Source organism: Platichthys flesus, chromosome 5 (genome assembly GCF_949316205.1).
Source record: "Platichthys flesus chromosome 5, fPlaFle2.1, whole genome shotgun sequence".
NCBI lineage: Eukaryota > Metazoa > Chordata > Actinopteri > Pleuronectiformes > Pleuronectidae > Platichthys > Platichthys flesus.
This window is the reverse complement of record NC_084949.1, coordinates 8,901,591-8,914,820: the sequence shown is the minus strand read 5'-3', so window position 1 is coordinate 8,914,820 and position 13,230 is coordinate 8,901,591. Positions and strand designations below refer to the sequence as shown.

Sequence of the window (13,230 nt, the reverse complement as noted above, 5' to 3'; positions counted from 1 at the left end):
AGTAAAGAGAAACGACAGTCCATCATTACTTTAATGCAGGAAGGTCGGAAAATCTGGAACATTTTAAGAACTTTGAATGTATCAAGTTCAGTCGCGAAAACCATCTAACCCTATGATGAAAGTGTCTCTCATGAGGACGGCCCCAAGACAGGATGACCAAGAGTCTGCTGTCGAGGATAAGTTTATTAGAGTTACCAGCCTCAGAAACCGCAAAAAAACAGCACCTCAGATCGGAGGCAACATAAATGCTTCCTGGAGTTCAAGCAGGGGCGGCTCCTGGCATAGTCGGTTGCCTAGAGCGCCAAATGCAGAGAGGGCGGCATAGGAGACTGATTTATCATGACGAGAAGAAAGACCACTATAGAGGTAAAAATCACCACGATTGTGGACATCATTAATGTTAGAGTTAGGTGAACTGTCAGTACAGCTGATTTCAGACTCTTTTTATATCATATCTCAACATCAACTTTCCAGGGGGACTGAGTGAATCAGGCCTTGATGGTCGAATTCGTCCAAAGAAGTCACCACATGTCTTGTTCCCAACATGAAGCATGGACGAGGCGGTGTGATGGTGTTGGGGGGGGCTTTGCAGATGATATTTTTGGTGATTCATTCAAAATTCAAGGCATACTTAACCAGCATGGCTACCACAACATTCTGCAGCGACATGCCATCCCATCTGGTTTGCACTTAAGGCCAATGTATGCTTCTCTGTTTTGACGGACACGGACCGATAGGACCGCCTTCGCCGCCGTGGAACCTCCTCTCCGGGCTCCACGGAGAGCTCTTCGTGTAGCTCTGATTTTTCTAACTACACGTCGGCATGGCGGAGAGCCCACGGATAGCCATTGGCTGTGATTGGTCCGCTAACGATAGCATTTCGGAACGACATCATTTCCAGAACCTCAAGCTTCCTGTTTCTTTTCCTATATCACAATAAACCCAAACACAACTACGATTCTACGATTAATGTGACAAGTGTGTTAAGCCAGTGGAGTTGTCCTGCTGACGGTGGCTGGTTAGAGCACTGATGGCAATAGTGTACGGTCACTCACAGGTTATAACGAACTTTCATAACGGTGCTAGCGTCCTAGCCACCATGCTAACTGCTGTGCACAACATGCTGTCACGACTTTATTTCCACGGCTATCATGATACTGTTTCTCAAACACCGACAGGTTAGAAGAAAACACTTGGTAGTAGTTAGCAGAGGTGTGGACTCGAGTCACATGACTTGGACTCGAGTCAGACTCGAGTCATGAATTTGATGACTTTAGACTCGACTTGACAAACTGTAAAGAGACTTGCAACTCGTCTTGGACTTCAACATCAATGACTCGTGACTTCACTTGGACTTGAGCCGTTTGACTTGATAAGACTTGCTCTTTTCCCCAAAACACAAAGATTCAAAAGTATGTTATTAAGGAACGCTCTGAATCTTTCATCGTGTTTGTGTGCGTCTGTGTGTGTGTGTGTGCAGCGCCGCCGCTCCCAAAACGCGCACTACGCGCTGTGCGTTGGGCACCAAGTCCTGATGGGGCACCAAAAAATAAAGCAACTGAAAAATCATCATAGTTATAATAATTATGTAGCCGAGCGTTTGGTTGTATCATAAGTCCGGCTTCAGCCGACAAAGGACACGAGAGCAGGTCATGCGCTCGGGACAGCACACCTGCTTATTCTCCGTTCATCTTACAACTTCACTCATCACAGCACCCACTTCCTTTAAAACCCCCTTTCAAAATAAGAGTCACTACCAACAACCCACTTAAAACCGGAAATACAAATCAACCCTCAACAATAACGTCATTAAATAAATTAGCTTACAATTATAATGCCGATATTATTTCAGTATAGAAATATTAGGTACCTTTTAGACATGTATATCACAAAAAAGGCAGAACAAGAGATATAGTAAATTGCTCAAAAAAAGTTAAAGAAGATTGACTATTCTTGTTTGTACTTATTGATGATTATTTAACGTAATCATAGAGGAGATGCTTAGGGCACCAAAATGGCTCGCAGCGGCAATTAGTGGAATCATACTACGTCCCCATCGTGCACAAATGACTGACAGACTTTTGGCCAATGTGGTCTTTTGCAAATGCAATGCAGCATAGGGCCCTGACATATAAAAAGCACAACCCTGTTCATTGTTATGTTCAAGAATTTGTTATGTTTCTCACATGTACACACACACACAGACAATATGACGTGAGATAAACACAGGACAGGACAATGTTGTTAGCACTTTTGTACAAATAATTACAGTTGCACTTGTTTTTTCAAATGTGTTCATTCTGTAGGAGTGGTTTAAAATGAAGAATATTCTTGCAAAATATGAGTTAAATGTTAAAAATGACTGGTTAATAGTGCAATAGGGAAGTGCAATGTTGGCACAATTTTTTTTCTGTAATTTCAATTGCACTTGTTTTAATAAATAAATACAGATTTTAAAAGCATACATGATCTGTGTAAATATATTATTACTCAGTGATCAAAAGGACTCGAAAAGACTCGAAACTCAAACTGCAGGACTTGGACTTGACTTGAGACATGTCAGTCTTGACTTTGGACTTGACTCTGGACTTGCCTGTCTTGACTTGGGACTTGACTCGGGACTTGAGGGCAAAGACTTGAGACTTACTTGGGACTTGCAAAATAATGACTTGGTCCCACCTCTGGTAGTTAGTATCGGGAGTCCCTGTTGACTGTGTGTGGAAGCTGGGGGGGGGGGGGGGGAGCTAGCTGCTTCTGTGTAGCTTAGCAACGCAGTTCGGAAACAAGACCAGGGAACCGCTGCGCTAAGAAACGATAACATAAGCATTTTTTTTCACAGCAGTTTATGTCACACCCTGAAAACTTCCTAAATAACTTGTGATCCTGAACACGAAACGTTATCACTCACGAGTCACTACACACCAACACTGACACTGAAGAACCTGATAGAAAGACACTGACATCAGGTTAGTCTTAAATTCAATTACATAATAAAAGCCACTTTATTGCACAGCTTGTGCTACCCTAACGTGCACGTCACACAAAAAGAACCAGCACCAGGTAGAATAACTAACAGACGTAGAAATATACAACAATGGTCGTCCACGCTGTCCTCTGCATCTGAACTCAAGCTTTTCTCTACATCACATCTCCTGTCATCTCTCAGCTGCAACAGATTTACAGTGCATTTGTGTTAAGTCGGCCTCCTTTAACAGAAGGAAAGACATGTAATTATATTCATAGTCTTAAATATGGATGTTAGCAAGAACCTCTGCCACTAAATTGTTTTCGTGCAATGTGTTATCTTTCACTTTCGCCGATGGGTGTTTCCCTGAGATGTCTTCTAAAGATTATTGTGTCAATCACATCATGGTTTTTGACTCCACACCTTAGATAAGCTTCTTAGGAAACGGGTGTGACATTTTTCACTTTTTAATTTTTTTATTTTCACACTTGATATATAACATTGTCCTTACATTTGGTGTTTTTATTTGTGCTGAAACAAGTGGAATTTACTTTGAAAGTAAACTGATGAGGATGATGAAGATGATGATGATGATGATGATGATGATGATGATGATGATGATGATGATGATTGAGTCTGGTTCTCGTCAAGGTTTTCCTCTCCACAGGGGCCATTTCTTTCTTGCTTTTCGTTGGCACTGTTGGGTTTCTCCATCATTTTGTCTCAACCTTATAATATGAGTGTGCATATTGATCATATATGTGGTGATTTGCCGAATTACAGATAAACTTCAACTCCTAAAATGACACACTGCAGGTGCAAGCTGTTTTTACTGAGCTTGCCAAATCTGGATTTTCTTGTCACACATGAATAACATGGAAGAAGGCACAGAACAATCCACAGCTCATCTTCATGTTTTAGTTTAATCATTTATTTCATTGATTCATTTGCTTTAACTCAAATATTATGATGTGATTTTTTTCCTAAAAACTGGAATTTTGTTTTTAGATTTTAGTAGTTGGCAAATTTCTACTGTTTTTTATTTGTGTTTTCTTTGTGTCTTGGAATGATTAGCTTATTTTGTACTTTGTTATATTGTACCTGGGGTCAACTTTTTCCCAAGTTAAAATAAAGGTGGACTGACTGACTGACTGAATGAGTTCTCCCAGTTAGTGCATGAAATGGTTAAGTCTTTTGCATTTCCCCTTGCTGCTTTAAGTATAAGTGACATTTGAGGAAAAAAGCAATCCTCTTCATGTCTGCCTGGATATCAGTCTGATGATCAGTTATCCAGCCCTCATGTTGCTAAACTAGATATTCAACCTGTCTTCCAGAGAGCGTCAGTAATGCTTGTGCACACACCTATTAAGCTGCATTTACTTTCTGAAAACATATTATCTGCATACCTCGCATAGTTGTGGCCGGCGACCTGACGCTTTCACAGTTCTATAAAGCCCAGCAGTCTGCACAGAGCCGCTACACCAGCCTTCCAGCTCTCCACCGGCCTCCACTTGCACCATCCACCTCTCACCATGACTTCAGCCCTCGTCGGCAAAAGCAGCAGCTACAGCTCCCGCAGCATCTCCGGGACCCGCACCATCTCCAGCTCCAGCTCCCGCAGCATCTCTGGCTCCCGAACCATCTCTGGCTCCAGCGCCATGAGCCTGAGCGGAGGGATGCAGATGCTCGGAGGCAGACAGACCCGCATGTCCACCGGCAGCACCATCCTGGGCAGCACACCCAGCGTGTATGGAGGAGCAGGGGGTTACGGGACCCGCATCTCCCAGTCTGCGTTCTCCTTCGGCTCTGGGTCAGTGGTTGGGTTCAACGACTCTGTAGTCATCGGCAATGAGAAGGGGACCATGCAGAACCTCAATGACAGGCTGGCCTCCTACCTGGTGAAGGTAAGCCATGAGGACGATAGCTGCACAGGTTTTTCTATGTAAGCAACTCAACTGACTTTACATGGGAATTGCACCTATACACTCACACACACACACACACACACACACACACACACAAACACACACACACACACACACACACACACACACACACACACACAACATATAACATAACCCAACCCCTTAACCCTGATCAACCCCCCTAACCCTACAAACACATTTGTACTTATTTTTAGGAGGGACATTCATCAATATTAACTAAATGCCTAACCTAACCCTAACTTTAACCCTAACCCTCAGACCAAGTCTTAACCCTCAGCCTTTAGAAAAATGTAGGTCCACCTTTACCTGCACTTCTGAGTATTTGATATTTAAATCACTCATGTATTTTAACAGTGAATGTACTTTTTGCCCTTTGCTCTTTATTTGTTCCTTTGTAGATTTGATATCAAGAACCTTCATATGAGGTTAAAATATAAATCATTGTAAAATAATCTGTGGCTGCACTTACAACAAGCTCCATCTGGACCAGATAATGCATTAATGCAAAAGGCCTAAGATAATATATGATAATACACCACAGAGAGACTAAACTTCTCTTTTCTTTTACTTTACCAAGTTAGATATTTGTTTAAAGTAAAGGCTAAATGACCGATCACTGATAATGACATATAAGTATGTAAAATGATGAATATACCACAAATTAAGAATAAAAATGCAACACAAAGTGCATGTCATAAAAGTGATTAAAAACCTTTGTGTTAAAACATGTTAAGAATATGAAATTTTATATTAATTTTGTGTATCAGGTAAAACATTTAAAATGTAGCGGTCGGGGATCAACTGAATGGGCAAGAAACAGTGTAACCTCAAACTGTTCCAATTCAGACTCAGAAAAAAAAGAAATGAAATGCATCTGACCTGTGTGGTGCATTCTTGAAACAATGGATTGAGGGAGAGAATAATTTGCCTCCAAGTGTCAGACCTTGGAGTTTTATAAACAGTCACATGAAGACCCTTTCTGGTTGTGTGTGCAGGTTAAATCCCTGTCAGAGGCCAACGGGAAGCTGGAGATGCAGATCAGAGAGTTCTGTGAGCAGAGAACCTACGTGTCCAGAGATCTCGACGGATACTTTGCCACCATCGCTGACCTCCAGGCGCAGGCACGTGTCACAACGAGCACATCCTGACACGTTAGGATGAATGCACGCCTCACACTCATGTTTTAGACACTCCCATGGAACAGCAACCGTGTGTCTACTCTGTGAAAGTGCAGAGCAAATACTGACTTCACTTTCCCCTCCTTTCAGGTCCAAAGGAGGCGCTTAGAGAATCAGAATGTCATGCTGCAGATTGACAACGCTCGGCTGGCTGCCGAAGACTTTAAAATGAAGTAGGTTCACATTCCTCTGGGACCTCATTCTAAACTCATATCTGAGTATATGTCAAACAAATCTGTCAAACAAATCTGAAGAAAGTTTTCTTTGTCTACTACATGCAGAGGTGTCAAAAGTATTCACACTCATTACTCATACTAGGGTTTAAAAATACTTCTGTAGAAGTTGAAGTATCAACTCAAGCTTTTTATTTAAGTTAAAGTGTAGAAGTACTGGTTTCAAAACTACTTAAAGTATACAAGTAAAAGTAATGTAAGGGGACATTTTTTTTCATAAAGGATAAGATGTGTCTCAGGGGCCTATAGTGCACTACCCCACCTCCTCCAAAAAAAAAATCATTTTTCTGAAGGCCATAATGACTATAATGTTATATTAAAATGTTATGTTGAAAAATGTAGAAAGCACTAGGCTACCCGTTTTGGCTGCATATATGCCCATTGAAAATGATCACATTTTATTACAATGCAAATATATTAAAGTACCATATGTGTACTACTGAGCATAAACACGCATTTCATGGAGTGGAAGACTGGACCACCCAGGTGCCATTATTTCAGATGTGCGATGTGTGGGATGGGCCAAAACCGATTTGTTATGTTGGATAAACCTTGAACAGACCTCTAACTGCACATCCACCCAACATCTCTCTGTAGGTACGAGATGGAGCTGAACTTGCGCACGATGGTGGAGGCCGACTTGTCTCGTTTCCGAGGGATCCGGGACAGCGTGACTCTGAACATCAGCGACCTTGAGATGCAGATAGAGGGTCTGAGAGAGGAGCTGGTCTACATGAAGAGCAGCCACAAGGAGGTGAGAACCCTCCAGTGGAATTAGAGGGATTTACATGCTGATTAATCTCTAGTTGGTTGGGGTTGCAAGTGCAAGGGCGCCATCAGCTGGTGGTTGCAGACATGACTCTCAGGGCAGGAGGACAGAGAAGTGTTAAATGCATGCTCTTCTCCACGCTGCAGGAGCTACTTCTGCTGAGGGCACAGCAGAGTGGTAAAGTGAACGTGGAGGTGGACAGCTCAGAATCAGTGGATCTGTTGAAGACCCTGGAGGAGATCAGGGAGCACTACGAGACTATGGTCTTGAAGAACAAGCAGGAGGTTGAGAAGTGGTTCCAAGAAAAGGTGAGATGGGAGGGCCTGAAAATGTCCATGAAAGTATGGTGGGAACTTTCAAAGTATTTATCTTGTGTGTGTGTGTGTGTGTGTGTGTGTGTGTGTGTGTGTGTGTGTGTGTGTGTGTGTGTGTGTGTGTGTGTGTTTCTAAGATGTCTGGTCTCGAGGTGGTCCTCGTTTCAACCTCCACAGAAGTGAAGACTTATTACACACAGCTGTCTGAGCTCAAGAGGACCTACCAGAGTTTGGAGATAAATCGACAGAGCGTGATCACAGAGGTCGGCCACAGACGAAATGACACAGTGTAGATGCGAGTCATCTTATCGCACTTAGATTCATTCATATTGACATGAAACTCAGTTCTTTTTTCTGATGGAGCTGACATTGTTTCATCGTCTCCCTGCAGTTTCAGTGCCTGCAGCAGAGTCTGGAGGAGGCGAACTCTCGATACAGCCTTCAGCTCAGCCAGCTGCAGATGACCATTAACGTTCTGGAGGAGGAGCTGCAGCGTCTGATAGTCTCCATCGAGCAGCAGCAAACTGAGTACACCCTGCTGCTGGACATCAAGATGAGGCTGGAGCGGGAGATCGCCGAGTACAGGAGGCTGCTGGAGGGAGAGGTACAGGAGAAAAGGTGAGAGATGAAGTGTGTTTTTCGCCTGGAAGTTGGAGGCCGACAAGTTGGAGCCATGAAACATGTTCTAAATTGAACGTTCACTCTCCCCCGTAGGACTGTGATCATCAGCAAGGTGGAAGAAGTGGAAGGTAAGACTCCACACCAGCTTCCCATCACACTTTCTTTGCCGTGGTAACATGTTGTCGTCATGTGCCTCTTTGTGTTTGTCCCCCCACCTCCACAGAGCATAAACCCCACATCGAGAGGAGAGTGAAGACCATCGTGGAGGAGATCGTAGATGGAAAGGTGGTGTCCTCCTCCGTCGACACCCAAGTGGAAGAAATCCAGTGATTGTTTTTTACAGCGAGGTTTCAGCAGGTGATGATCTTTCCTTGGCAAATGTTCACTCTGATTGTCATGGCACCAAAACAATTATTAAAGACAGAAATCAAAGAAAAGAGTGTATTTTTCATTTTATATTGTTTCAGTTTGATCTTGGATGCACCTTACTAGAAACAACAATTCTTGCTTAGTTCAATTTAGGTAACCGAAAGACAAGGATATGTTTTTTTTCATGGGTTTAACCCCTTGTAGACGGTGGTCGCGAATATGCCTCAAACCCCATTCCGGTCTTAATGCAGCCGAGGTGACGATTGTGCCTGATGGTGCACAAATACTACACATACCAAGGAAGGTATTGGAAAAACTCTGCCGTCATCTAGTGGTCAAAGTGGAAAATACATACTAGCCCCTTGGGACTGTGCAGTAAAGTTATTTTGAGGTATTAAGCTGTATTTTAAATACTGTGATGATGGAACAGCAATGATTGTACAGAAACATATGTTGTTATTCCATTTCAATCAAAAGCAGCATAAATCTACATACAAGAGACTGGTAAATTTGTTAAATTAAGGTTATGCCCCATTATGCCTATTATCGCTAATTTGCCTCATACCTTAATTGTATATTTACTGTAAATGCTATATTGAAATTTACAGTCTGCACTTTATTAAGCATCTGCATGACAGCCAAAACCACAAATAATATTGTTTTTCTATAATTGGAAATTAATACAGGCAGTAAGGGGTTAAGGTTGGTGACACGTGTATTTCCCCCATGTGGAATACTGCGTAGGAGGGATATGCTAAATTGTGTTTTGAGTGTAACTCACTCATGACCACCAGGTGTCACCTTTGTCTTTCTCTCTGAAGGATCTAACTTTACAGGCCTTTGTTGGACCAAACAACTTGTTTTAAGTAGAAACAGACTTTTGTTGCAAATGCGAAATTTAGAAATGCAAATTTCTTTATTTCCATCAAGGGGCAAATAAATAATGATCTACAAATAGCACAAAATTATACATATTAAAGCCATTTTAACATTAAAACGAGAGAACCCACACTGCTACACAGGATGTGATTAGATAGATAGACAGATAGACAGATAGATAGATAGACAGACAGACAGACAGACAGACAGACAGACAGACAGACAGACAGACAGACAGATAGACAGACAGACAGACAGACAGATAGTAGGTAGAAAGATAGATAGATAGAAAATAAAATCACAAAAAGACAGGACATTATGTGTCAGAATGTGTCCTGCTGTAAATGTAAAGAGCTCATTTTGATCTGACTGTTCCAAAAACAAGGATCTGAGGATTAGGTTCGGTGAGGTTGGTCACTCTTGAGTCACAGACAGCTTCTTCACTTCCAGTAGGTGGAGCTGAATCAGGTGGAGACTTGATCTGCAGTAATCCACAGTTAACCAGTCTGACAGGTTAATGTGTTGTGCACTAGAACAGTTAAGACTTTCAATCTTTTGTGTTTTTTGTGCTCCACTGTATTCACACGTTGCTGCAGTTTATCATCGGTGTGATTAAATATTAGTGATTCACGCTTTTTCATGTTTAGGCAAAGAAGATGTGATTCACGAATATAACTTCACACTGAATGACTAAAAAGAAAAATACATGTCCACCATTGTGGGCGATCAGGCATGTTATTCATTTAAATCACTTAAACATAAAAATGTATTACCAACTTTAAAAGTACCTAAATTGGTAACACACAAACAATGTTTTCGAATGAATGTTATCAATTGTGTTGGCATAAGTTAAGGACACAAATTTGCCTCGAAAGGTGACTCAGTGAACGCTCCACCCTGTCATTAGTGCTGTTTGTTTCTATCCTGTTGTGAAAGTTGCTTTCTTTCTTTTCTTTTGTCTTCGTCCTTGTTACTCTTGAAAGGCTCTATATAAATCATGCTATTATTATCATTATTATCATTATTATTATTATTATTATTATTATTATTATTATTATTATTATTGTATACTTTCACAGAGGGGCCAAATATATGCACAACTTCCATGCAGAATTCCTGATTCTGTAAGATGCACACTCTTAGCTCCACAGCTTTGAGCAAAGCCCCACAAAATTGTTCAAAAAGAAATATATAAATTCTCACCAAATGCTTCTATTTATTGTTAGTATTGTTAGTGAGTGACAGTTATTTTGAGACTACTGACAGCTGAGGGGTCACTGCTCCCCGGGATCCGCCCCTGGCATTTGTGCTATTGGCTGTAGCAGGCTCTCACCAAACGACCCCCGTCCCTGCAACCCTCAAAGGATGAGGATGGTCTATCTCACAGAGAGAGAAAACAGTCGGCCATGCTACTCCAACATACTGTGTGCGCGACATGAGGAAATGTGGGTTTCCCCTCAGCTGAGAGCGGTTTGCTCCATATTGACCAAACCACAGGCAGTAACGAGTTTATTTGTGTGCGCGTTAAGCCGTCGAGACGACTCGCAGCAGAGAGAACGAAGCTGCCGATTTAATAAAATTGCACACATTTATGAGAGAGGAGAAGCTCTGCCGCTCCGCTCTGAGTTCAGAATCGTCTGCAGTAATTTTCCAGACCTTTCAAACCAGCTCAAGATGACAAGATTAGTTGATGCAGGAATTATTGCTCTCTGCTCAGGGTGTGTCTCGTCCCTGCAGGGCACTTCCTGATACAGCAGAAACCAGCCTGGGCCTGTGGTAGATAGGTCACAAAGGCAGAGGAGCATTGTTAATGTGTTCATGAGTAATCATGCATGCTATCTCTCCTACAAGAGATCGAGGGCGAGATATTTTTTTAAGCTGGCTCGTATATGACAGTCACACACCCAGGTAGAAGCTTGGCTATTTCTCTGCTCAAACTGCATTTTGAACATACTGTTCCAGTTTCTGCTGAAAGCTGCAGGTTACTTGTGACTGTGAGGCACTTCATACTCACACTTTAATGGACCTCTTGCGTTTTGAGGAGTCCCATTTCCCAATTAGATGAAAAATGCTTGGAATATGTGACACAGAAAACCTGTCAAAAAGAATTATTGATGTGGTTTGGCAAGTTTAATAGATACCACAGGGCAGGAATCAGTCTGCAGTGAGATTTGAGCAGCGCTGGGAGATATGGGGAAAAAATTGTATCATGTTTAAAAATGTTCACAGCTGTCGATTTGGATAATAAATGTGAAGTATCATGTCTCTGAAGTTTGGTAGATTTTTGCACCTTGGTGAAAGTTGAAGACATTTGTTGGAACATGAAACATTCAACAATCTGAGGTTAAAAATCGAAGCCAATTATACTAAACCATGCTTGTGCAATTTGGAACAATATGTCCCAGGAGGTAAGGCAATAGTTTGTCTGTCTGTAAGTACCATTACACAAACAATACTGGACAGATGGATGGATGTGATATTGGTCAGGGAAGAACACATTTGATTTTATTGTTGATCTGGATCAGGCGACGGATCCATCTTTTTAATTTTTTTTCCATTTTCTCAAAGCTTCCTTTCTGGAAGCTTTGAGAAAACCACTTTCCCCAGAATAATTCATTTATCTTGATGAAAAGAATCTTGCATTTTTCCAGAAGAGTGTGTGAAATATGGCGCAGCTTGAATACATTTCAAGGGGATTGTTGGGCCTTGCCGCAGTTGCTGGCAGTGAAATGCTTGAGTCACAGGCTCTCTTCTAGCAATGCTCAAGAAATTACAACCTAAAAAATAAAAAATAAATAGTATAAAATAGAATAAAATAGAAAACAGTGGAGGTATGTGCTCTACTGAGTGGTATTATTGTGTTATATTGCTATCGGAGAAAATATATTGCGATGATAACTGTTAGCATTTTATTTTTTTATTTGATCAAAAAATGTTTGAAAGGCTGAATTCAGATGGAGCGTGTTCCAGGTCGCAGGAGTATCCTGATTCCAGCCATGAATACCTCATTCATACTCTGCAAACAGAAACCGCAGTCACACCTTAACTTTTACTGCCAAGCATACCATTCTCATTAATCATTCATCTTACATGACACAACAGCTCTGTCCTCTTATGCCAAAACAAGGGGGTGCATTGTGTCAATTTGTTGCACAACGTTTACTTAATTTGTATATTTTCTTATACTTATTTGAAATAGTGGTTGATAATGTTAAGAGGCACATTGAAAGAGATGAAACCTGCAAGTACATCACTGATTTTGTGTTTAACCTCACAACAACCTAAAGAAAAAGGCAAATTTCTATATAAATGCCCAATGCACAACAACACTTGCAGTTGGGTTCAGTTTTATTTGCAGATTTGCTAATGCATTTTTTCAGCAACATCTCATCAACACAACCACAGTCTCTCAGCTGCTCACTGCTCCTTTCACAGCTGCCTCAGTGCACCTTTCTGTGATTTTTCAAAGGATTTGGATGTCATTTATTTGCAGGAGCCGATCTAAAACTGTATCTTTAGTACAATAATGATAAATGTATTCAGTGGAAAGCCTCTGAAAGGTCATACATGTATGTGACATTTAAAGGCTAAATACTTAGCAAACTAGAAGGGCAGACAGTGAATGGCCCAACAGTCCCTTAATGAAACCACAGTTACTCTATCCAGATATTTAGTAGTGGTTCTGGGTCGTGATTGTGGTAAGCGCTGATCATGGACTATGATTCCAACAAGACTGCTTGATATACAATACAACTACTCACATTACTTGCAATAACTAATTTCAATTGTCATTGCTGCTCTCTCTATCTTTTTCTGTCATTTTATTTTGTATGAGTACTCTAAACATTGACACATCTTTCCATTATGTTAAAAACTGTTTTTTGTTATTTTGTGGATGTGTCCGTCCTGTTGGTCTGGTACTTTTTCCTCACTATTTTTTAGGGTTAAGAACAGAA

At 41.3% G+C, this 13,230-nt stretch overlaps 1 protein-coding gene across 1 annotated transcript; it reads left to right on the top strand.

Annotated features, from left to right (window-relative positions):
* The first annotated feature begins 4,425 nt into the window (after window positions 1-4,425).
* On the top strand, window positions 4,426-8,463 carry LOC133953864 (keratin, type I cytoskeletal 20-like). The gene is made up of 9 exons (XM_062388008.1): window positions 4,426-4,869; window positions 5,907-6,032; window positions 6,180-6,262; window positions 6,920-7,076; window positions 7,238-7,399; window positions 7,543-7,668; window positions 7,797-8,023; window positions 8,120-8,154; window positions 8,250-8,463. Exons 1-9 carry the CDS (start codon window positions 4,498-4,500, stop codon window positions 8,354-8,356), a joined length of 1,395 nt encoding a protein of 464 aa, XP_062243992.1. The 5' UTR covers window positions 4,426-4,497; the 3' UTR covers window positions 8,357-8,463.
* Window positions 8,464-13,230: the final 4,767 nt, after the last annotated feature.

What these genes read in the sequence shown, in the direction of transcription:
- LOC133953864 (XM_062388008.1), top strand. Translation starts at nt 4,498, where the DNA reads ATGACTTCAGCCCTCGTCGGCAAAAGCAGCAGCTACAGCTCCCGCAGC. An exon ending in GGAGAGGTACAGGAGAAAAG is followed by an intron (nt 8,024 to 8,119) that starts GTGAGAGATGAA and finishes TCTCCCCCGTAG; the next exon opens with GACTGTGATCATCAGCAAGG. An exon ending in CAAGGTGGAAGAAGTGGAAG is followed by an intron (nt 8,155 to 8,249) that starts GTAAGACTCCAC and finishes CCACCTCCACAG; the next exon opens with AGCATAAACCCCACATCGAG.